This window comes from Python bivittatus, unplaced genomic scaffold, assembly GCF_059951505.1.
Source record: "Python bivittatus isolate LINGU-HERP-01145 unplaced genomic scaffold, Pbiv_v1 ctg000190_np1212, whole genome shotgun sequence".
NCBI classification, from domain to species: Eukaryota; Metazoa; Chordata; class Lepidosauria; order Squamata; family Pythonidae; genus Python; species Python bivittatus.
Window position 1 is genome coordinate 2,434,752 of NW_028277042.1, and position 25,447 is coordinate 2,460,198.

General features: G+C 40.2%; 1 protein-coding gene across 4 annotated transcripts in view; it reads right to left on the minus strand.

Annotated features, from left to right (window-relative positions):
* Positions 1-25,447, minus strand: part of NLRC5 (NLR family CARD domain containing 5) — a 78,505-nt gene that overhangs the window by 24,480 nt on the left and 28,578 nt on the right. For 3 of the 4 annotated variants that reach the window (XM_088135892.1, XM_088135891.1, XM_088135894.1), the window contains 20 exons: positions 25,207-25,296; positions 24,748-24,813; positions 24,310-24,375; positions 22,690-22,773; positions 22,308-22,391; positions 21,061-21,150; positions 20,239-20,286; positions 18,970-19,023; positions 17,724-17,807; positions 15,888-15,971; positions 15,019-15,108; positions 13,338-13,400; positions 12,543-12,626; positions 10,911-10,994; positions 9,188-9,277; positions 6,087-6,152; positions 4,303-4,386; positions 4,121-4,204; positions 2,725-2,811; positions 997-1,071 (listed from right to left, as the gene is read on the minus strand). In XM_088135892.1, the coding sequence (XP_087992018.1) occupies positions 997-1,071; positions 2,725-2,811; positions 4,121-4,204; positions 4,303-4,386; positions 6,087-6,152; positions 9,188-9,277; positions 10,911-10,994; positions 12,543-12,626; positions 13,338-13,400; positions 15,019-15,108; positions 15,888-15,971; positions 17,724-17,807; positions 18,970-19,023; positions 20,239-20,286; positions 21,061-21,150; positions 22,308-22,391; positions 22,690-22,773; positions 24,310-24,375; positions 24,748-24,813; positions 25,207-25,296 (1,557 nt within the window). The remainder of the gene's footprint in view (positions 1-996; positions 1,072-2,724; positions 2,812-4,120; positions 4,205-4,302; positions 4,387-6,086; positions 6,153-9,187; positions 9,278-10,910; positions 10,995-12,542; positions 12,627-13,337; positions 13,401-15,018; positions 15,109-15,887; positions 15,972-17,723; positions 17,808-18,969; positions 19,024-20,238; positions 20,287-21,060; positions 21,151-22,307; positions 22,392-22,689; positions 22,774-24,309; positions 24,376-24,747; positions 24,814-25,206; positions 25,297-25,447) is intronic. The other variant, XM_088135893.1, reaches the window with a different exon arrangement.

Below are 25,447 nucleotides of genomic sequence, written 5' to 3' on the forward strand. Positions count from 1 at the left end.
TTGAAGTCCTATCCCTTTTTAACATGCATGACACATGTAAAAAGGGGTGAGGCTTCAAGTGCGCAGGCACCATCTTGACTTTTTCGACACCCTCTCCCCCCTTCCTAGTGCAAACCAAACAATTCCACCTGGCCATAAATCTAGAAACTCGCTAGCTATCCTAGCTATTCCAGCTTTGCAGTTTGTGGGATTCCAGCACATATGCTGCGATTTCGTCAATTCGCGCACCCGCTTTGTTTCAACTTCAGATAATTTCTAAAGATACTCCGAAATAGGAATCAGGAGGGACAACATCTATTTAGAGGGGGACTCCATAGAAACAGCTTCCTATGTCTTTGATTCATAGGTTAAATCATGTAAATGTATTCCTACAACAATGTGTAAATTGATTACTAAGTGAACTCATTTTCAGGGCTTACACTATACACTGAACTGTGTTAACCAAATAGGCAAGGTTCACACAACATGCTAAACCACAAACGATCGAGGTTAAAACCATACAACTAGAAGGTTGTATACATGTATTTGCTAGGATGTTATCTGCCCTGCTTAAGGAGGTTCTGTGAACACAATCATAGTGGTTTGTTTGATTCTGGCAGACCCTGGTGTGCAAACCCACCCATAGTGGGGTAGAGTGGTCAAGGGTTTGACTGACACTGGGGAGTCCCAGGTTCAAATCCACCCTCAGCCAATGAAAACTCTCTGAGTGACTTTGGGCCAGTTATTCTCTCTCTGCCCAGCCAACGTGATAGGGAATTTTACAGGGAAGACAGAATAAGGGGAGACCCAAAAGTGTTGCCTTCAGCCCCCTGAAGAAAAGCGAGACAGAAATATCATTATGTATAAACACCCCATCGTGAGCAAGTCACTCAAGTCTTGTATTCTCCATTCGTTGGCGGTGTTCTGTCCAGACCAACAGCGAGAAACCCATTAGCAGAGCGTTCAACACATTCATAAAATGCACGGTGGCAACACCAACAAGAGGACTTTCCTCACCTGTGGGCCGCGAGCTCTACTTTCCCCACCTGAGGAGGAAATTCCTGTTCCAGCACAAAGAGGGCACCAGCTTTCCTTTTCAAAAGCAAAAGAGCAAGAACAAATGTAGATTGGCTGAAAGATTTGAGTCTATTCTTAGCCTGCTCCAGAAAAACTGGAACATGTTTCCCATAGCTTCTCTCTAAACCTTGGGCTACATTGCTCTGGAGAGTTTCCCAGAGAACCTCAGCACCACCAGTGCTCTTGTGGAGCAGACTATTGCCAAGCCCAAACATTACACTAAGCCACTATGTACTTTGCTTGGTTTTAGCTAAGCTCTCTGTGGGAACGCAGCCATTCTGGTTTGTGATCCAGAGTTTATGGAGTTTAGTGCGTTACAGGAACCCAGCTGATGGTAATATATTCAATGCAATGATGACTGAACTATGAAACAATGATATTCTCAGCTTTTTCCTGTGAGTTCTCCCTCCCCCTTATTACTACTAAAGCGGGGGTGGTGGTGGTGGTGTAATGGTCTGTGAGAATGCCCTGGGGGGGGGGGAGGAAGAGGAGGACGAGGAGGACAAGGAGAAGACTAGGCAATGGTCAGATAAGAAGCAGCTTAGCCCGCAGAAGGAATGGGGGTGGTGGCAAATGTCTCAGAAGGACCCTCCCTAGTTTCTTGGACTGCAAAGGGAAGGGGGGAGAGAAGTACTTTCAGACTTGCAAGGTTCTGTTAATGTACCCTTACAATAAAGGTAGTGTTAGTACTCATGGCTTGTGCTTCTTGTCTGGACTACCTAGAAGGGCTGACATCAATCTTGCAAGTCTCAAGGACATTCTCAAAGACCTTTACAAGGGGTTATTAAGGTGTAATGCTATGTGGGAATGACCTTGGGAGACAGGAGGAAGAGTTGCAGACTAGGCAATGATCAGACAAGCGATAGCTGAGTCTGCAGAAGGAATGGGGCATGGCAAACATCTCAGAAGGGACCCTCCCTAGAATTGTAAAGGCAAGTGGGGAGAGAAGTACTTTCAGACTTGCAAGATTCTGTCAATGTAACTTCACAATAAAGTTAGAGCTAGAACTTCTGAGTGCTTCTTGTCTGGACTACCTTGCAAGGCTGACATAGGGGCAGGGAAGGGTGGAACTATTTCTCCAACTCTGCTGGAGACAATCTTCTGGTTGAACAATGTCCTCAGTTTGAAGGACATAAGCATGATGGCTTGGGATCAGGTTACTTAAGGGACTGTCTTTCCCCGGTTGTTTCTACTTACCCGATCCAGTTCGGCAGCATGGGTATGCTTCGGGTCCCATCAGCTAAGCTACAAGCCTTTTTTGCCACAATGCCCACCCTATGGAACATTCTCCCATAGATTAGGGTTAGGATGACCCCAATCCTGCTGGCCTTTTATAGGGTCTTAGAGACCTGGGGCTGGGGCCCCAAGTGTGTGAAGTCCCATCTCCTGGCTGTGCTAGCAACTGTCAGTTGTGATCTCTTCCTTGGGTGCTGTGTATTTTAATTTTTGTATTTGTGATTGAAATTTTTAAAAATTATTTTAAGATTGTTTGTCGCCCAGAGTCACTTGTCAAGATGAGTGGCCATACAAACTGAATGAATGAATGAATGGACTCAGTCTACTCAGAATCCATTCCTACCCCCAAATACAGTCCAGCAGAGCCCCTGAATATGCCCCTACCCTTACAGAGAGCAACTAGTCAACAGTAGAGATGGAGGATCTAATTACATGATGGTGATCGCTTTTCCCTGGACTTCAGCAGCCAGACTCAGGAGGGCGAGGAAGCTTTCATCTGTCACCCATGGCTCTTCTATGCTAGAAGGCAAAGCATAAGAGCTGAAAGAACAGTGTTTCCACCCAGAAGGTTCCCCGTAGTTTTTCCCTTCATCATAAAAGAACCTAGACCACATTTACTGAGAGGTGAACTCTAGAGTTCAATGAAAGGGCTTACTCCCCAGTCATGGTTGCAGGCTTTGTTTCTTGCATTCAAGACTGTTAAATCTACAGAGTAGGCAATGGATCTCTCACAGCATCCTCAGCAATGTTCTCAATTAATGGTGGGCATGCTTCAAAGTATTATGCAAATGAGTCTTATGCAGGAAGTCATGTTTTCCATTGGGAAGTGCATAGAACATAGACTGGGTTCCAATTTGCTAATCCCTAACCTTGGATTAACAAGAACACAATGGCTGAGTTCATACAACATGCAATGCTTAAACGATCAACCCTAGTCTGTCTTAATGTGCCAGTTTGTGAAGACAAAGGACAGATCCCCACAACAATGATAGCCCATTCTAGCATGTTTTATGACCCCAGCCACAGTGTTTAATGCTCAGCTATTCCAAACCCATGTATTACCTCTTCAACACACTTCCTGCTTGTCCTTTGAAGACAACGCAGTGCTGACTGTTCTCCAGCCAACCAAGACAAAGGTCCTCATCTGCCTTCCCAAACTGGCCAGGTGTCTTAGACTCCAGTCATTTCCAGAAAGCATAGAAATGAGGGAAGTTGAACTCCAACACATCTGGAGGGTCTGGCTTGGGGAAGGTGCTTCTAAATCATGCACATGTCTCACCTGCCTTGGTTGGAACAAATGGGAGGATTCAAACCTCTCAGGATACCTTCCTTCATAGGTAGAGAACTAGGAACTTCTTGATTCTAAGCTGCATTTGATATAAACCACCCCAGCATAGCTGAAGGATGAAATTATTCCTACCCCCAGCCATATTTGCAATAGCCATAGAGAAGCATCATTGTCCATTCTGGACAATGCATTCTGGAGGATGCAAGCTGGACTTTATGAAGACAATAGAGACGCCTTGGAAGGTTTCCTTCCAAAGTTCCATGGAGCTCTTGGTGTTCTCTGAGCTTGGTGGTTTGCTTGCAGACATTTCATGACCCAACTAGGTAGCATCATCAGTGCAATGATGTTAGCTAGTTGGGTCATGAAATGTCTGCAAGCAAACCACCAAGCTCAGAGAACACCAAGAACTCCACAGTGCAACCCTGAGCTACACATATTCCCGTCTACTGAAAGTTCCATGGAGCTGGGAGTAATAAAAAGACAGGGAACAGAGCAAAATTTCTTTGCAACTTCTGATTACTTGAGTATATGTCTTCTTACCTTATTTTTTGCGTGCCAGTTGGTTTCCTTAGGGCCCTAAGGAGGGTTTTTGCACTGCTGAGTGTCAGGCCGTTATTAATCGATCTAAGAACAAATACAATAAGCTGGTGAGAAAATCTGGTTGGATAGCTCCTAACCAAACAATCAGACAGAAGAGTGTTAGAAATAGCGCATGAACTCACATGAAATCGCTCAGGGCAATGCATTCTTCCAGCCTACTCAACAGCTGTGTCAGATGTTCTGTTTCGAGGTTGCATTGCTTTAGACTGGAAAAAAGGAAAGCCAGCCAAGTAAACTTCTCGTGCATAGTTCAAGAAACCACAGAGATTGGCTACCCATTTTCTATCCTTGACTGAATGGTTGGATTATGAATGGATGCTTAGACAAGGCTTGATTCTTCCTCCCACTTTCTGCTGTGGTCTTAACAGTGATCTCCCAAGTCCAGATGGGCCATCCTGGTGGGGAACTTGGTTTTCTTCTAATTTGCTAAATCCCCAGTGAAGAGATAAAAATGCATCTTTCCAGTTCCCAGATGGAAAAGGAAGGAAAAAGCTTGCCATAAAAATAATACATATTACAAAATAATACAAAATACACAACAGAGGGATGGAACTTGGATCATGCGGTTGCAGCTGCTACTTTTTGTCCTTGATACAAACCCCCTGCAATGCCCCCATATCCAGAAAAGATGTTCTCTTTTGCTGGGGACTCATCTTCACATCTTCCAATAACGGCTTTTGTTGCCAAAAGCCAACCATATTAACTGTTAATAAACAAAATGAAACTCCTTGCCAGTAATAAACTCCAATTAAAAAATAAAGACATACACCACTAGCCTGCATGTGCTACAGTGCACAGAATCAGGAAACAGCATTGTAGAATTCATTTGAGGTGTTGTTAATTTATTGCTCCTCCAATTATTTCTGTCATTTGTTATTAGACTGATGTTTTAATTAAGCTGGCTGGCCAGAGTCACTTTGCAAGATAAGCAGCCATATAAATCAAATCAATCAAACTTTCCTTTTGGGGCATTTTCCTTTCCTTTTCCTTGCCAATATATCATATAAGTTACAGAGGCTCTCTTTCCCACATCAAAATTAGTGACAAGAGACCAGGTAAAGGCATCCTATGAAGACAGGTAGTGCTAACACTAACTACCAAACTGAACACAGAGGCAGGGAATAGAGTTCTGCAACTACAAGCACAACTGAGTAACCAAATTAAGCAAGTTGTATGAATTCAACCATCATGACTTTGGAAATCACACCCCAAAAGGATAGTTATATAGGTAGTCCTCGCTTAATGACCATACATTCAGTGATCATTCAAAGTTACGATGGTGGTAAAAAGTAACTTATGATTGGTCTTCATACTTACGACCATCCCAGTGCCTTCACAGTCACATGATTGTGATACGGGCACTTGGCAACCAGCTCGCACTTATGATGGTCACAGCGTCCCGGGGTCACGTGATCGACATTTGCAACCTCCCTAACTGGTTTCCAGCAAGCAAAATCAATGGGGAACTACGTGATTCACCTAACAACCACCACAAAAAATTCTGTAAAATCAGGAGTGGTCACATGATGCCTCACTTAACAACTGCCCCACTTAACAACAAATTTTCTGGTCCCTATTGTGGTCATTAAGCGAGGACTACTTGTATTTAGAAAATACACACACACACACATACACATAACCTTACACTAAGATAATTTACATTTTAAAGGGTATTAAAAAATAGGGGAATTTGCAATAAAAAAGTATGTCAGGGGACATTACCTTTAAAAAAATATTGAATCAGGAAAGATATTGCACTCCCTTCAAAAGTGGATGAATCAGGCGACTTCATGGTGAAGCTTAGCAGTTCTCATAGCACAGGGTTTGAGCACTGATAAGACTCCAGGAATATTCTACAAAATACTCTAAACGGCTAAAAGGGGAATTTGAATAATACTTCTGTTACCTCAGGATCTTTTGAGGTTTATCTTGTTTCTTGAACATGATAAGAAACATTTTTTCAGGGCCCAAACTGGCAAAGAAAGGAAAAGGAGGCAGTTTGAGAAAAAGCAGAGATAGGACAAACTTTCTTTCTTTCAGGGATCTTCAGAAAGAGGGTCAAAAAAATTTAAACACACAGCTGCCCAAATGAACCATACATGATGTACATTAAAAAGGGGTTGCATGATTGTAGCCACCACCTTTACTTTTTTTAAAAAAAAAAATTTTTTTTTTATTTTTACAACAAACACAAAACATACAAGAAAAAACAAAAACATAAAAAGGCATAAAAAAAGCATCTTCCATTTTATACCGTGTGTCAACCAGTTACCAACTCGTTGGTGCCCCTTTCATAATCTTAAATTCTCATATCATCTATTCAAAATATACTTGTATACTTATCAATTAACAATTATTAATCATTCATAGCTAATCTATAGAATCATTTATTACAAGAAATTTTAACTTTCAATAGGATTAGTAATACATTTTCATCTATCGATTATATGTGTATATGTATAATAATTAATATCAAATTTCTATTATAAAATTTCCTAATCCATTACATTACTATATTTTCTCAGTGTCATATAAAATTACATCTTCTTACTCTAATTTCAAATCTCAATTTAACTCATCTCTGCACATTCCATAATTTTCAATAACTTCCTCCTGCATAAGTACTTTTTAATTTTTCCAATTCTTAAAAGTTACAATTCTAACCAGTATCAGTTACAATATCAGTTACAGTTCTAACCGGGTTACAGTTCTAACCAGATTCTTCACTACATGTTTCAACAAAAATGTCTCTAGTTTAAAATCTATATGTTACTATATTCAACCATGTATAAATTTTAGTCTAATCTCTTGAAACATTTACAATCAAATACAATTTTTAACTATATATCTTGGATTTATACTTTATTCCAGCGCTTGCATAATTTTGAGTTCACCCTTTTCATTCAATATCCCAAAATATCTAGCTGTTTATTCCTTTTTCTATATTATTGGATAAAAGAAAGCAATAATAAATGTCCTTTCAAACATTCTGCTTTTTGAAGCTTCTGTCAGTTCCATCAGTGTTGTATTCCCCTCGTTTTTTCTTTAGGCATCTGGAGTAGTTTCTTTCAATATTGTTTTACTTCTTCTTTTTGTGCATTCTCTTAGTACAATTTTCCATTATAATCTTGTATAATTTTTTTCTCACCCTCAGTGCCAAGAACAAGTCTGTCCCTCTTCATTTATCAGTTGATTAACCCTTTTAATTCTCAGTTTATAGACCTCACAATAATTCTGTTTAATGTTTCTGATTTCTTGTACTATTTCTTCCTTTTCCATTGATCCCGTTTTATGTTTAATTAAGTCCATTTTAGCTTTAGTATCTTTTTTTCTTTTTTTTTGCGGGAATTTCTGCAGCTCTTCTTCCAGTTTTTTATAGTCATCCTCAATAGTTTAAAGATCTTTTTCTGCATTGTGTTTCTCGTGTAGTTTATTATCTTGATAAACCTTCATTGAGTCAAAGGATTCTTTATCTTTGTTCTTGCCAAAAATAAGAGAAAAAAAGAAGCAAGAGGAGAGAAAAAAAAAAAAGAAAAAGAAGAGGAGGGAAAAGACTAAGTCTCTTTAAAAAAATCTAACTGAGGGGGGAATGGAGAGCAAAGCAGAGCTTCTAGCAGAAAGAAGAGCTACTGCCACTAATCAGGGCTCTTGTGACTAGCTCAAACTTTCCATCTTGATATTTTCAAAATCGCTTTCAACTCCACTTTCTTGTTTATAGTTACGGATGGCACCTGTATAAACATGCACATCCCACTATCTTTTTAGAAAGCCCAGGGTCCTTGAGCATGCGTCACAATAGAAGAAAAAAAGCACTATGTCGAGCCTCTAGATGGCAGTGCAACTTTCTTTCATTTACTTTCTCTTAACTCCACTTTCCCCATTTCAAAATCAAAAAGTATAAATTTCTTATAACAATAAAGAAATCTTAGTCAAAAAAAAGGCTTAAGATAAAGAGTTATTGAGTATTAAAAAGAAAAAGCCAATCCAGTTAAAAATATATTTTTTTAAGAGAAAAACATCTTGCCAATTCCACTAAAAAGGGAAAGTTGAAAAGAAAAAAAATTTTCCCCCCTTTTTTTATAAGGCTCAATCTCGCCGCTTAATCCACTTTTCTTCACTTTTAAAAATCTCTTTAAGTTACTTAAGGTGTTCTCTAAGAATAGTTGAATAGTAAAAGTCCATCTCACCCAGTTGACACCCCTCTCTTCCTTCTTCCTTTGGAGCTGTCCCGGCTTTCGCAGCCATTTTGGCTGCCTCTCCTCCGCCGGCTTCAAGAGCTTCTCCCGGGATCAATCTGGGACTTGCGGCATCCCTGAGATCCGCGGGACGCGCCCTTTGCAATCGCCATCTCTACGGGACGGCTTAGGTCCATCGGGACCGTCCGGGGAAGGAGATATCAGCTGCGATCCTGGGAGCCCAGGATCGCCCGCCGTATCGCCGCGACGCCAGCTCCGCCCTCTCCACCTTTACTTTTTTGACCCAGTCAACCCACCCACATCCTCCAAATCCCCAGTCCACATTTGGCCTACTTTTGCTTAAACAGAGATCTGCAGTGTTGATCAGGAGAGTCCATTTGAACACGATTCAATTAAATTTCCAAATCCAGTTAACAGGTTGAATCAGATGGACAGTTTGGATGGAACCATCAAGTTCAATGCTTCAGAATGGATTCAATGACTTGGAAAGATTTTTGCTTCAAACTAAAGCACCGAATTGAACTGATTTTCTGAATTGACTCAAATGGTCAAATAGGATCTGACTGAGAGCCTGAACTGAATTCTCAACAAAAATATCAACCCATTTCCATCATCTTTCCTGCCCATTCCTCCTTTTATGCCTTCTGCAATAAAGCAGGCTAACTTCTAATCCCCTTTCAAATGTTCTCTGCCTACTTCAAATCCTGTTGAAAATCCATCCAGTCTACATTTTCCCTGCAAACCCCATTTCTACATCCATACTAATGCCAAAGGAACAAAGGGAAAAATAAAATACTACAAATGGTTATACCTTGCATGAACTTCAACCACATTGTCGCATGTGGCAAAGATGTTAACAAGTAAGAGAATTCCATCTGGCGAGATTCCACTGTGGTTGATTCTACAGAGGAAATGACAATTGATGGATTATTTCACTTTACCTTTTAAAGGTTAAACACATGCTACATAATTTTTTTAAAAACTATTCATATATTTTTTTCTATGTGGCAAAGATATTAATAAGGTAGAATAGTCCATCTTGCAAGATTCCATTATGGTTGATTCTATACCAGAAGTGACAATTGACAGATTATTTATTTTTACTTCTAAAAATTAAACATGTGTTAATTTTCTTTCAAAGCTATTAATAGTAATGGTTTCTTTCATCCAAATTTCTTCTCTATAAAGCAGTAACAAGCACTGGTAACTTCCCAGTTTCATTTGTACCTCAACACCTAGGGTATACTTAACTTTGGTTAGTGTGGCAGAGACCCTTGTGGACAGAGAAGTGGGGAACTGACTAGCATGTAGCTGAAAGCAGACGCTGGGTTCTCCAAAAGTGTAGAGAAACCGGTGAAGCTGATTCTCCCACTCCCTTGAGTGGGACAGACTCTGAACAGAAAAGCAGACTCTTCGGAGCCCAAGCAGGCCAAGCTAAGAACTCCGAGGAGCATTCAAAATAAAACACCTAACCCTGAAGGTGAACAGTTTTGGCATCAGCGGTTTGAAGCTTGCTCTCCTGCTTTCTCACCCACAGTCTCAATGAACCTCCCAGGCTCAGCTGCAGGTGTGCAAGCACCCCAGCTTGAGGGACCAAGTGTCTTCTCTGCCTGGGCAACCAGATGAATCACGGTCAGCCAGTGTAGAAGGGAGGGGGAGTTGGTTTGTACAAGCTTGATGGGGAAAACCCAGCAGGGTCCTTGTCTCTAGGTATCTCTTTCTTAACATCTGCATCTCCTCCAACCCTCCACACCACTTCCTTCATCAAAGCAGCCTTTATGCTTAGTGGGTCTGCCAACACTCATTCCCTACTGATGTGGCTTACTCACAAGGAGGTTGGGGTTTTCCCTTCACCAGGGTTCCCTATTTATGGCCTAAGATGAACTGCAAATCCAGTCCATTGGAGGAGCTTGTAGTTCAGTGGTAGGAAATTCACACCACATTTAACCAGCTTAGCTATTGGCTACATGACAAAACATGCTCATCTTGAGGTTAGCCTTTATTCGATTTTCTGTGGCTTTAGTGTGTTGAAATACAATTTATCTAAATTGTATTTTCATTTTATCTGTTTTGTTTTGTTTCATTCTCTTCAGTGAACTTCTTAAACATGTAAGTTTTAACTGGCAAGTCTCTGTGTAGTTTTATTGCTGTTCTTGCATTTGAGCCTGCTCTTATGTGTTGTAGCTACTGAGCTGGTCATTGACCATAAGTAAATATATAAAGGACCATTTGGAACAATTATGGTTCAATGTACCATGTGACTCTAGAAAATGGCCTAGGTGAGTCCCACCATTTAGTAATGACAGAACAGAAGTGGTGAGAAAGAGAGAGCCACCAATATTATCTGGATGAGAATAAGATGCAACTTTTGTACACTCCTAATATAACCACTCATGGTCTGGGAAGGACTTCTGCAGTAGTGGGGTAGAGGGACAGCAGGTTGAGGCTCAACAGAGAAAATTGCAAGGAGAGGGAGTTACATTCCCACAGAATCCTGTAACTGCCCAACTGCTTCTCACGCTGAATCCACTTACTTCAATGAGCAAGAATTTTGGGTCTTGAGCAAATGTCCAAAAAGGCATCTTAATCCTTCACTGTCGAGATCGTTCCCAGAAAGACTGATAAAGGAATAAAAAAAAAAAAAGGTAAGTTTCCTGGATTGATATATTTAAAATGTTCCTATTAGTCCAGGAATTATAAAAAACTAAAAGAAGAAGCTTAGCCAAGTTGGAAATTGTTCTCAGGGTTCTCACTGGAAAAGCTGGGCTCAGCTCTTGATGACTTCAGAGCAGGGTTTTTTTTAATGATTCAATTTATAACTGAATGAGAGATGCGTCCATGATTACTTCTTTTACAACAAGATGGAAGTGGTTAGGCCATGGCCTCTTCCAGGATGGTACTCTGAGTTCCCAGTTTAGCCTACAACCCTGGTATTCCCCTGGTGGTCTCTCATCCAACCTTTAAGTCATTCGTGCTTAGTTCCCCAGCTGCCACCTGAGGTACATAAAGACTTGTAATTTTGTTTTCTAAAGGTATTTTTAACAACTATTTTAATGCTTTTAGAACTTCCCACCACATTGACCACTTCTCTTATTTTTAATTTAATTCTCTTATTTTTAATTTAATTATCGATTTTTAAGCGATAGTTATTGTGTTGGTTGAATTTTGTTTTGCCTTCCCTTCTGTATTGTTTCTCAGGCTGGCTTTACTCATTTTCTGTTTTATCCACAATATATTTTAATTAATTTATACACTGTTCAGAACTATAACAATCAATTAGTTTAGGTTTCCAATAAACAAATCCCCTGATACCAAACAAAACTTTTGTCTCTGAGTTCAAGGCAGCAGTTCTGGGGTTCTCCTTCATTTTAACCTCACAGTAACAACCCTGTTGTAGAATAGAGAGACGGTAAACTCCATGGCTGGTGGAAACCTGGGTCTCCTTAAACCCCAGTTCAGCATCTCAATCTCTACATCACACTGTAACAGCTTCCGCCAATCTGCTTCCTTGCAGATGTTACAGGAAGCTGGGTTACAATGACAGTAACACATAGTTCAAACACCTTGGAAATCTAGCAATTATTAACAATTAATTTTCATAATGGAACGGATAAACAGCGAGAGAGTACACTACTGCACTTTGCTCAATATTTTGTTTTCTCTGTGTTTTTTTCTAAATTATTATGCAAAAGAAAATGAATGCCATTATAACTGAAAGGCCGTTAATCTCCCCTGATCCAAACGTAAGTCTGTGAGGTTGTAAAAATGGAAGTGAGTGAAATTCACTTGCATTTGTTTTAACTAGCTCTCATTCCGTTTGATGAAAGAGAATTTGCTTTTGAAATTTGAGGGAGGGAATGTTGATACAATTTAGTGAGAAGATAACCAAGGAGCATACACAAGCACAAGCACGTTTCCTGGTTGGTAGCTTCTCTTGGCTTCCCACCCAAGGGAAGACAGTAGGACGAAATACCCCCTGGAGACTTTTCTAATCACAGAGCATCTGTCACCATCAAGAGGAAGTCCTCACTTTGAAAAAATGTTGGAGAATTCCCCCTCCCCTCCAGAAATTGGGAGAAATCCTCCCTCCAGGTCCCATGCCCACAAATTTGGCAAATAACTTTGAGAAACTGTTGGTGCCCAGCTGTAACAGCCTCCTCTCTTACTCCAACTGTGCAAGATGGTCACAGTTCTCAAACACAGCACACAGCTTTCCGAGAGCAGCCTGGTCAACGCCACAGTCGGTGAACCTGTTTGAAGGCAGTTCAATGTGAAAACTAGAAGCAAGTCCTCTTTTACATATAGAAAATGATATGATGATGCATTTGCCTGAAAACTGGCTAATTTATTCACATAGAAGGGTATAAGAGCAACTACGGACCACTGTTCAGCAAACCAGGGATCGCTATAACATTTAGCGGACCTTGCTCTGTCTCTGTCTTTTGACTGACATCTAATGTTTTCCTCAAAGTAGGCAGAACTGGGACAAAACCTAAATGTGGTTAATTTGATCAAAACATAAATTAAAATGGAATACAATTAATTAAGCACAATTAATTAATTGCCATGCATTTCATATTTTTTAAAATTGTGTTTTGGCAGCAATTGTGGAAGAGCTCCTCAAAGGCACCAGAGAAAGTCCAATTGGTCCTAGGACTTCAAATTGCTCACTTCTGCAAAAGTAAAAATTATAACTATCCAAGGAGGGAGGAAGGGAGTGAGCGAGGAAGGAGCTAGCCAACCTGAGCTTCAAAATGATTCTTGAAAATGCTGTGGTTGGCCATTTAATTTTTTGGGTCTTTTGTTTTGCATCATCTCACACTCATGAAAGGGTTACTGACCCCTGATCTATTCTGTTCCTTCCCTGGATTTTTAAAATATGCAAACCCTTTTTCATCCATGTTCTTGAAGAAAGCAAAACTGTCATAAAAATGAAAAGGGCTGGGTTGGACATTACAGACCTGCAGAACAGTGCTTCACTTGCTTGACTTTCCACAAAACACAAAAACGCATTTTTCCTTGATCTAGAAACATACAAAGAACAATGTTCACTTTCAGAAATTAGACTTCTCAACTAGAAATAGTCATTCTCAAGTCAGAAAGGCCTGGGACTTTGAAAACGAAGGAGCGCATTATCTAGAAATATGTGTATATTTCTAGATGTATTTCTGGATAATACATAGACGTAGAGAAATTACCTAGAATGTATAAAGGCATTTCAAATGTATGTTGGAAATGTGAATGACATGAAGGGACATTTCTTCATGCTTGGTAGACATGTAAAAAAGCTTTAAAAAAATGGATTCAAATACATACATTAATACAACATATTGTAAAGATTAATATTCAGTTGAAGCCAGAAAGTTTCCTTTTAGGACTGATGGATAAACAATTAGAAAAGAGCCATGGAAGATTATTTCAATATATGATTACTGTGGTGAGATTACTCTATGCACAAAGATGGAAAGATTCTGCATTACCCACCATGGAGGAATGGGTGGTGAAACTGACAGAACTTGCTGAGACGGACAAATTGACTTCTTTCATTAGGGAAAGGTCATGACTGACATTCATCAAGGACTGGAAACCCCTTATGGACTTTTTGCATGAGAAAGAAAATGTCTTTGTGATTTATGGTTCCAATTATTAGTAAGAATAGGTTATAGAAAGAAGGGAATTATCATGAAATTAGAAAGAGTGGTTTGATTAGAAATTGTATGTATAACTGCCAAGAGGGATATTGGAAGCCATATCTTTATTTATATTCATGCTTTCTGTCTTTTTATTTTATTTTTCTATCTTCTTTTCTCTGTTTTGTTCTCTTCTTTTTTTTTCACACTTAGTTCGTTATATTTTTTCTTTCTTTGACTAAATTTCTTATTATCTACAGTATGTAAAATCTTTTAATAAAAATTATTTTTTTAAAAAAGAAAGTTCATCCTATAAAAAGCAAGAGAGTATCAGCATCTCTCTGGGCAGCGTTCACGGGATTTATGTTCCATGTTTAAAGGTAAAGGACATGTGGCAAACTCTGTGGAGCTTCTGTGTGCATCTGTGAGCTTGAGCTTGAAAGGGAACGACAGGACAAACCTCCTCTGGTAATTCTCCATCCAGCACAGGTGCCAAGGCCAAGTCCCAAGAATAATGCTGGGCAGGGAAATTATCCTGCATTTTTCTACAGTGCAGTAAAACAGAACTTGCACTTGCCACTTCTTGAGAAGGAGAAGAGAACCTCACTGAAATTCCACAGCCTGGACTTTTGCAGTTAGGTAGTGATGAGGTGTGACCAGGGAGTGTGAGTCAGTGTCCTATCTTGTTGTATAAACCTCTCTCTGGACGTCTGCATCTTCCTGGCTTCTCCCCTTCCCATGAAACCCCAAAGAAATGTGTTAGGAAAGATCTCCCCCCCCCCCGGCGTTTTTGGGTTGTGGTGCTTCCTCTAAGGGAGAGCAACGTTTCTGGAGAATTTCTTCTCCCCCTCTCCAACAGATTTGGTGCAGAATTTCCAAAGGGTGCTTGTGTCTAACCCTAAACAAGAAATCTGCATGGGGGAAGGAATAGGAGGTGGGATGATAGGTTTCCCCTGTCATGATAGGCCTGGATCCACCTACATTTGCCTTAGCGCAAGGTTTCATTGCTTACCTGATGTTCACTTCAGAGATTCTCCTGCACAGGTTGAACGAATTGGCCAGCAAGCATATGCCATTGGATGAAAACACATTATCTCTGATGCTGCAGAAGGTTGGGAGAAAAGAACAGAAGTATCAACATGTTGGCAGGGTTGGCAACCATACTTGATCCACTGCCATGCTGGTTGATGAATTAACCTATTTTCTTGGTTTACCCAATCTATTGAACTAAGTGGTCTGAGTTTCCATAATACACTAAGCCACAGAAAACTAATTAAGGTTACCCTCTTGTGCTAATGAAGATAGTAGATCTTTAACTAGCCTGATCAATATGTGGCACAATCACACCACCATTGTATCTGGAAACTTTGTACAAAATATGGGGCTGTTTGAACTGGTCGGTTCATTTAGAATTTTGAGAAAATGTGGGCGCTCCCACAAAATGGCTACTGGGGGGGGAATTTACCCATTCACAAAATGACTGCCACAAGGGTCACAGCCAGGTACAAAATATCAATTTGTCTGGATGCCCCCTGCCACACCTCTCCTCCCTTCCTCCACCCCAGTTTACTTTTTTTCTGGGCAGGTGGACACACATCTACAAAAAGCACTGTGGTTCAGTCACCCACCATTTTTATTTTCTAAGAATGCTGACAAACCCAGAAGCATTCTTGAAATTACAAGGGATAAGGAAACTGGTACTTTTTTGCAGCTTGACAAATCCTGGTGTGTGTGTGTGTGTGTGTTTAAAATTAAAAATAAAAAAGCAAGCAGAGTATGGAACCTGGTAAGCATTAAGGAATTTTTTAATGGGACCATTAGCAGTTTTGTGCACCTACATTGAGGACTCCAGATCTCAGGCAGAAATGTTTCTAGACTCACCTTAAGAATCTTAGGCTGCTGAGACTGGGCAGAAACAAGAGCATCTGTTCAACTTCTTGATCATTCAGTGAATTCCCAGAGAAACTAGGTAGTCAGGGTAGAAAATTCGAAAGCATCAGAAGAATGAAGTATATCATGACTACTGTATTTATGGAGGAGAAGGTCCACAGAGCTGTTGAAATGGCTTCCAGCAACAGCATACGACTTTTGTTCTGATTTTAAGGAACATCACATCAATGCTTCTATGACTGCTCAAACTCAGCACAGATCCAGTAGACCTGGTTCAAGGAGCTAAGCTTTATTTCAGCCCGAATTGCTCCACAGAGGAAGGATTTGGGGACAGGTCTCACAGCAGTAGTTAACCTTTCCCCCTTAAGCTTCAACCTTGAAAAATATTGAAACTAGGCAGAAAAAAATGCCCCTCCAAAATGCCATCATCAAGATTAAAATTTCAGGGATGCTACCTTGGACTAGATCCTTCTCATCAGCCATGGATTCCTTGCCCCATTTTCTATCAAAGCCCAACTGGATGATGTTAATCTGAAAATCTTGTGTTGTGCTTTTGATTTACATTTTATAGCCTGTCTTCACAGAGTATCCAACATCATTAATAATGTTGGCTAAAGAAATTTCCAGCAACAAGAGAAAAATAATGCATTAAAGCTGTTACAGATAGAGACACACATACACATACGTACGATGGGCCAAGAATATCAATGAAGGTGTTTGGTTAGCATTATTAGGGAGGAATTTTCAAAGCTTGTGTGTAACAATTAAGATTTTTTTGTCAGCTTATTTGTTATTGCAGTCAGAGACCAAAAGTATACAAACAAAAATAAAGTTGTCAAAACTAATGAGCCACTATAAAAAATCAATACTAAGCAATCATCTCAATGTGGATTCTGTAGGCAATGTAACAATACTTAGAGACATTTAGCAAGGTGACATCTTTATCTGACAGTAGATATTAAAGAATGAATCTGAATGCCCTGAGAACTTAGATATTAATGGGGACATGTATGGTGTGCAGACGTCCATATAACAAGTCCATATAATAAAGGAAAAAATAAGCGATGATTTTTGCAGGGCCCATTCTGCATGGAGAAAGTCAGTCTTCATATGTTGCTGTTGGTAACCCATTAAAATGTGCGGATGGTCTAGCTCTCCTGCACTTTGGAATTTCAATTTTCCCCAATTCTATAGCCACACTGGAACCAATAGGCTGAGATAAATTCCTCTTGGCAGGCAAACTTGTATTTCTTGCTCATCTTTATCTCAGGTCCTCTGTCTCAGCAGAAGAAGACTCTTGCCATGTCCTTCTCAGAAATTAGCATGAACCCTCCAAAACGCCTAAGGATTTAGGCAGGTTTTAGCTACATTTACTAGGAGGGTACAAAAAGTTTCACATTCTCAATGTTTCAAGGAGTTTGGACTTTCCAACCTTACTAGAAGTGTGTCAAGTTTGAAACAGATGTTCTGAGTTCAACATGTGACCATTTCGAGCTCGGACCTCCTCCAGTAAGGTTGGAGCTATTTTCGACCTGGAACAGAGCCTCTAGGAGGGAAAAAGCTTTACAGATTTGTGCCTGATCTTTGACTGAAAATAACGATACGTATCATTTAAAACAGAGGGCTTTAAACATTTCAGATTCAAAGCATTCTGCACAACCACTTGTATTCTCTTGCCCTGTTATTTTTCCTTGGAGATAAACCTATTCTCAAAATAAGGGAAGGTAGGAACTTTTGGTTTCATTCACTACGTGGCTCATACAAACTCAGTTCCATTCTGGTTTAAATGCTGGGTAAATATATGCACACATCTGTCACAACACTTACTTGATTTCTGTCAGCCCAGAACATTTGGTGAGAGCCCTAAAGAGGCTACTGATCTTCTCCAGCCCTATTGCACAACCTGCTAGGCTGAAAATAGAAAAAACTGTGGTGAGAAGGGCTGTATATTAGATCTCTGGAATGGAAACCACATTATTTTTGGTAGAAAATAAATCTCTAAAGTGGAAGTCTTTAACCTGGGGTCCTTAGATTTCAGAAGCTCCATGAACTTGGATGGGAAAAATATGACAGCTTAGTTTTCACTAACCTCTAACTGAAATTTAACTTGTCTTTAATGGCTTAATAAAGAAGCGCATATATTACTATATAGCATATTTGTTATTGTTTAATATTTTGATAACTGTACTCAAGCCTTTGTAGTATAATCTGTATCTATGTATTTTAGTTTATGATTTTAAATACATTTTTGTGAGAAGGGGTCCAGAGTATAAAAAATGTGAAGACCCTTTGCTCTAAAGCAGTGTTTTTCAAACTTGGCAACTTTAAGCTGTGTGGACTTCAACTCCCAGAATTCTCCAGCCAGCATGCTGGCTGGGGAATTCTGGGAGTTGAAGTCCACACAGCTTAAAGTTGCCAAGTTTGAAAAACACTGCTCTAAAGGAAATAATAAATAAATAAATCTTCCAAAATAAATTGGGCTATCCCTTAAACAGCCAAAATCCTTTGAAGGTAGAAAGATCTAGTGAGGGACAGTGGTTTAAGTGCTGGACTAAGAGTGAGGAGACCCAGGTTCTCCTCAGCCACAGCAGCTCATAGGCTGAATTTGGGCCAGTCCCTCCTTCTCGGCCCAAGAGCCAATCAGGTGTAGTGGTGAAGGTGCCGGACTAAGAATGGGAAGACCCAGGCACTAGACCTCCCTTGATCACAAAAAGGGCCATAATGACTTTGGGCCAGACTCCATCTCTCACCAAGCTATGTCAAAAGACTTGTTCTGGGGGGAAAAAATAGGAGGAGGGAAACACTACAAATGTCACCTTGAGCTCCTGAAAAGTAGGAGGATATAAATCTAACAAAGAAATAAATAAGAGATGTTTTCCCCATCTGCTTTTCCACCCTTCCTATAGATTCTGTAACAATATCACAGCCTTAAATGAGCAAACAACAAGATTACATATATATATTTCCAATGCCTGGGAACGCTGACTGGCTATTCTGGCACCATAGAGAATGTCAGAATGAGCATAACTGCTTTGGAGCTATCACCCCAAAAAGAAATGAAAACACAACTTACTAAAAACAACGGCTGTCCAGCTGTTTCTCTACATGCTCTCTGGCTGGGCTGTGCCTGGAAGGCAAAAAGAAAACTAGGTTACTTCAGTCAAGGCCATGGTTGGGTTACAGAGTGCTCATCAAGATGGTGCTAACAAATTGGGCTGTCTACAGCAGTGTTTCTCATCCTTGGCAACTTGAAGATGTATGGACTTCAACTCCCAGAATTCCCCAGCCAGCATGGCTGGCTGGGGAATTCTGGGAGTTGAAGTCCACACATCTTCAAGTTGCCAAGGATGAGAAACACTGCTCTAGAGTTTCTGAAATGAAAAACTCCTTCTCATCTCCTGTTACCTAATCTTTCTAGTTGGAGATGCCAGGTATTGAATTAGTAAACCTCTGAAAACAAAACATCTGGACCTTCAGTGTTGAGTGATACTGCAAATATTTGACCAACAAGTGTCTTTATACCAAGATCAGAAGAAATCTGGTAGTACCTTCTCCGACTAACACAGTATATTTATTGTGAGCTCCAGGTCACAAAAACTTATGCCTTTTAATAAAATGTGTTAGTCAGAAAAGGTGCTACCAGATTCCTTCTGATTTTAGGCTGCCATAGATCAGCAGAGCTCTCCTCCTACAATATTCAAGATTAGGGGATATCTTTCTCCTGGAATCCTGGTGCATCAGTATACTGCTTCTAGCAAATCCACGGTGAGACAGAGGTGAGATGGGACCGATTCCAGGAAATTCCTTCCCTAAAAAAAAATCCATACTGGAGATGCCCTTATTTTTAAGTTTTATGTGACAGCTGAGAGAACTATTTTACTGCTTCCCAGAGTGATCAAGCAAGAATAATTAAAAAAAGGATTCTTCAAAAAGCTTGGTGCTGCTAGAAATGCAGATGATTTTTTAAACATGGGTGGAGAAAAAGAGATGTTCCTCACTCACACGATAAAGTTTACAAAGTAATACAATTCCTTGGTCCAACCTAGTGAAGGTCCACAGATTTTTAGCTGAAACACTAGTTCGCCAGTTTGGAAATTGGTCCCTAAAACCTGAATGTGAAATTGAACATGTATCCCAACCCGTTAATCTATAATCAAGATAAATCTTAGGACTACATAGCTCAGTATTGTCTACCGTGAAGTGATAGATTTGCTGAGCGATTTTCTCAACCCTAATGGAGAGGGCAGAGATTGAACGGGGGTCCTCTCTCATACAAATGTCTGACCACTGAGCTCTGCCTCTCTACTGAAAAGAAAGATGGATCAAAATGAACAATCGTTACCTGATTTGTTCTCCAAAGCTTAAGTGACATCTCTGGATGTTTCCCAAACTATAAGAGAATGGAGAAATGCTATGAGTAAGGTGATTTCTAGATGAAGGTACAATCCCAGTTTCTCAAGTGAGATGAACCCCCTATTAACCCAAGACTTCTCAACTAGGATTTTTCAATTGTGCAAGAACTTGATATGATACCTCCACCCTGACCCCATTTCCATAGACATCAGTTTAAGGCAGTTGTTGCTTTTGCCACTGACAAGCCATGAAAAGCAATCCAATTCCAGCTAATTAACATGCATAAATATCATCCTGCTCACTTTCGCCAATCTACTGTAATATGCAGAAAGAGCTATGAAGAAGGAGGAATATTGCTATAGTGGTTAAAGGCGCTATAGTAGAAACTGGGAGACTGTGAATTCTACTCCTGCCCTAGGTGCAAAAGTCAACTGGGAGGGTTGGGACCAGTCACTCTCAACCCTAGGAAGAAGGCAAGGGCAAACCACTTCCAAAAAGGTTGCCAAGAAAACCGCAAGGTCTTGTCCAAGCTATTGCCAGGAGTCAAGACTGGCCCAAAGGCACGAAGCAAGCACGCAAACAAACAAACCCTCAAACCCAAATCATCCAGCTGTATTAGAGCACAACTTCCTCCAGTCCCAGCCATTCATTAGACATGCCCCCTGGGGATAAAGACTTTCGTAGCCCACCATAGCTGGCGGACTCCTGTCGGTAAAGATGTATTAGGACAGTTTGGACCAAACTGAAACAAAGTAAACCAGCCTGCTGGATGGAGAAGGTAAATGGTGAAGAACTGGTTTTGTTGACATACCCTAATTGCATTGAGGTCATATGTTCTAAGACGGAGAAGAATTCCAGCAAAGAGAAGACACCGTCCAGTGACATGTGGTTATTATTCAGACTGGAAGGAAGGAGAGCAGAAATGGTCATTGTCAGGAATACAAATATTATTGTAATGTATAGAGAACTGGATTTGGCCACAGAGAATTCCTTAATGATATTCACGCTCTAGACACCTTGTCCTGGCTACTTGGTATTCGTATGCGAGGGTAAAGAGAAAATAAAAAGGCTGGCATTTTTAATGTTGTGATGCTGCCCACTTTCAGTTCAATTCCCCAACCACTGGGGAATTCTGAGAGTCGAAGTCCACACATCTTAAAGTTGCCAAGTTTGAAAAATACTGATATAAAACAAGATAAAAATAGCACAAAAAAGAAGTCTAACTAGAGATGAACTCAACAGGCAAAATCACAATTAATAGCAACACCTGAAGATCTAAACATCAAAATGGACAGTTTATGATGCCTGGGAAGATAGAGATTTTTCCCCTGCCATCCAAAACAGCATGATGGAAATTCCCAGCTCTGGGAGGGGGCTTTGCAGAGGGGATGGGCCACCCCTAACAAAAATGTTTTTCTTTGCCAGTACAATTTCACATGTAGGAAGAGTAGAATGTTAAAAGAGTATTACCATGGAGATCTTCTGTAAACCCCTTTGAGATATTTTTTAATGGAAGTGGTGTACAAATGTTTGAAATAAAACAAATTTCTGAGATACATTGCCATATAGGAAGGATTGGGAACTTGTGGCCTTCCAGATGTTGTAAATTCCTAGCATTGCTCACTAATCATTGGCCATGATGGACAGGGCTCCTGGGGATTATAGTCAACAATATCTGGAAAGCCACAAGGTCTCCATCCTTGACTCATGTAAGCATGTACTGGCCTAATTCTCACAAACAAGGTTAATCTAGATCTAACCATTTCACTTTCATTCTGGAGATGTAGGCTTACATGGCCACATGCTCCTGTGTGTAAATATTCCTCCCCCACCAATTAAATGTCAGGGAAAAGTTCTCAGTTGAGCCTTGTCCCTAACATGCTTGTTCTCTACTTAAAGAGAATTGTAAGCTCTCAACTGTCATCAAAAAGTGGTATAGTCCAGACAAAGTCCAATCTCTTCACTGAGGACTAGGTCAGGTTTAGTTAAGTAAAAGGTCTGTCCAAGGACATTTAAATCTACAGATATTATTAATTAAAGAGAACAACCTTCACTTACATTAAGGAATGCAAATTTTTTAGATCCTGGATGGAGTCCATGATCTTCAGAACACCTGAGTCACCCAGAGAATTATTTGACAAGCTGATGATAGGACAAAGAAGGCAAAGAAGAGATTTCTAGTCAAATGTGCATATTTATCTTCTATTATTGCATATTTTACTTTAGGTTGTGAATTCAGCTGAGGCAGTATTTTTATCTTCATTGATTTGGGCAGAGGGCCCAGTGGAAGATTTCAGAATATTCAGATGCATATCAACATTTCTAAAAGGGAAAAATCTGAAACACTAACATATACATAGTAATGCAGACCTCCAAAATTTCAGTGTGCCCCAAAACTCAGGCCATTCACATTTAATTACAAGAATGAATGAACACTTACTCTAACTCCAATACACTGCTACACCTTCTCAGAGCTACACACAAGTTCTTGAGATCTTCACCATGAAAATAATTACCTGCCAAGCTAATAAAGAAGGCAAATCACCATTAAAGTGTTGTTTTAGCCAGGTAGATTTAAAGCTTCTTATGCTAGCTTCACACAGCACATTAAATCTTAAACCTGTTCAGAAAATAGATTTCCTGAGTTTATATAACACTATTCCCAAACACACTTTATTGTGGCTTAATAAGATGGCCTGATCAGCATACCCTGCTAAGGCAATGGCTGGGTTTCTACACCCCATGGAACTGCAAATCACTAAGATCATTTTAGCCTGTGCAGCAGGAAACAAGAACTGACCCATGAGATGCATCTACTGGTAATCACAAGACCTCTTTTCACAATACTATGTCAACATCTGTGGTAAGGATGTGGCTAATCAGTTCTATGTAAAACCTATGATTCTCGGGCTGGTATGTTCCTGAGAAATAGGAACATGCTGCTTGTCTTCTTTAGCACTTAATCTGGTTGTGATCTGGTAGTCTTCTGGAAACAAATCTTCTAGAACATGAAATAGTGTCCCTATTCTGGAATGTTTATTTCCAGAAAATTGCCAGAACGTCCAAGCAAGCCTTGAATCAGCATGGTCTGGAAAAAAATGGAAGGTTCTGCTCTTCTCAGAATGGTACGTTTTGTATATCTCTGTGGTTGAGCAGAAAAGTTGGGGCATCCATACAAGGACTCCAAGAAGTCAAAACGCTCCCCGTGAGCACATGATCAAAGCCCTGCCCCTTTTTAATGAATTTACTTAATATGCCAAGCTTTACTAATTTTAACATTGGTTCATTTTTCTATGGGTTTGCATATGGTGTAACCCCAGCTTCCTAGGTTAGTTTATGACTTGATGTATCAGCTAAATCAAGAAAAGAGCTCAGTGGAAGACATGGTAAAGCAAAGCTATTTAAAGAGATTGTCCCAAACCCCATCATTAAAACAAACAAAAATCCAACTTCCTTTGTTTCAGAAAATCCAGCACAGGGCCAGAGAACTACTGACTGAGACCTTAAAATGAACTAAGAACCCCGAGGATGTGCAGATTTGGGAATGATGCAAAGACTGCCTGTGGAGAACCTAAATGTGAAGACAAAATCTTCCCTAGCTTTGTTTTTTCAAATGCTATCCACTGCAGGATTTCATAATGAAAAGCTGGGTTCCTTTCTTTCTGCTTCCCTTGGTTATAGCTGGTAGCTGAATGATGCCACCAGAATAATCATATAGAAAGGAATTTGTAATTTGAGCCACAAACACTGAGGAACCCAGTCAGAACTAGGAGTTGAAAGGACCAAATAGAGCCTTTGTATTACCCGACCTCTGTTGAATTTCAGCTGCAAGGCTATCTTGGACAATTCATAGTAGGCACTAAAGGACAGAGCCGAAGAGCACCCAGAACTCTCCTTTGAAAAGTAAATTACCCTGACTCATAAAAGAAAGATATCTATCTCAGTCCACAGTTTTTAGACCCTTGATGTCTTCCTTGGAGCCAGTGAAACATACAATAGTCTTTTTCCTACCAAGCATTTAGAGGACTAGACTAAGCAGATATCAACAAATTCACTGTACCATATTTTCTTTGATGTCACCATCTGTTGACATTTATCTAACTGTCCATCATGAAAGTTGTAATTCCTGTAGCAAAGACAAATGAGAAAATATCACACAATGGGTGGGAGGAATCAGCAGCAAATGTACAGCTATGTGATCAGTCAAACCTGGCTAGGAATCTGCCATACAGTAGAGGACAGAGGGAACAGCCTTGAAGGACAGGAGGAAGAGCCACTACCAAGGCAATGGTGAGACTAAAGGGGCCTGGACCAAGAAAGTAACTTGAGAAAATGTCTCCGGTAAGCCACTCCCTCATTCACATGAAGATAAAGTGAAGAAAATGGGAAGCACATTTGAGACTTGCAAAATTCTGTTATTATATGTTTTCCATAAAAGTAGTACTGACTACGTGGCATTGGTTTCCTAGACTGGTGTACCTTGAAGGTCTGGACATACCTTGAATGAGTGGCATCAGGACCATCTCTACTCACAAGGGTCAAGACTGCAGTTTGGCGATCAACACTAGAGAGAGGAGAAAGTTCTGTAGGATCATGACTTAATGGCAAAGTTGACCAAAGTCTGCAGGGAATAGCCTAAGAAATGTTACCACATTGTTACATGCACCCCCACTTCTTCTAGTGGTGAAAAGTTCCAGAAGCCCAGTGCTCATCCAGGTTTCATTCCCTTTGAAAGCATGCTATTCTATAGTTGTTTTAGAAGCACACTGGTGGAGTATAAATGCAAGCATGCGACTTAAACTCTTCCAGAGAGCATTCAAGTGATCTTCTAGGGAGATCATGCGCACATATCATGACACTAAAATGCCTCTGATGCGCAGCTTTCAGCCCAGAAGTATAACAAGAGCATTTCCCTTTAAAATGGGGATGTCCTTTTCTTGATTAGCCCCATACATACCTGGCTTCCAGCTTCACAATATTTGGGCAAATGTTCACTGAGTCCAGGAGGCAAAAAATGCTCTTAAGCGATAGCTGGTTGTTGCTTAAACTGCAGAAAACCAAATCAGATCACAAGAGAGAAAGACTCACTGTCTGAAAAGCACTAGAGCAATAAATGCCACATTAGTAATAATGGATGCCTTAGTGGAAAACAATAAACCAACAAAGGGATCAAAACCCAGGAGTACAACATGTCTAAA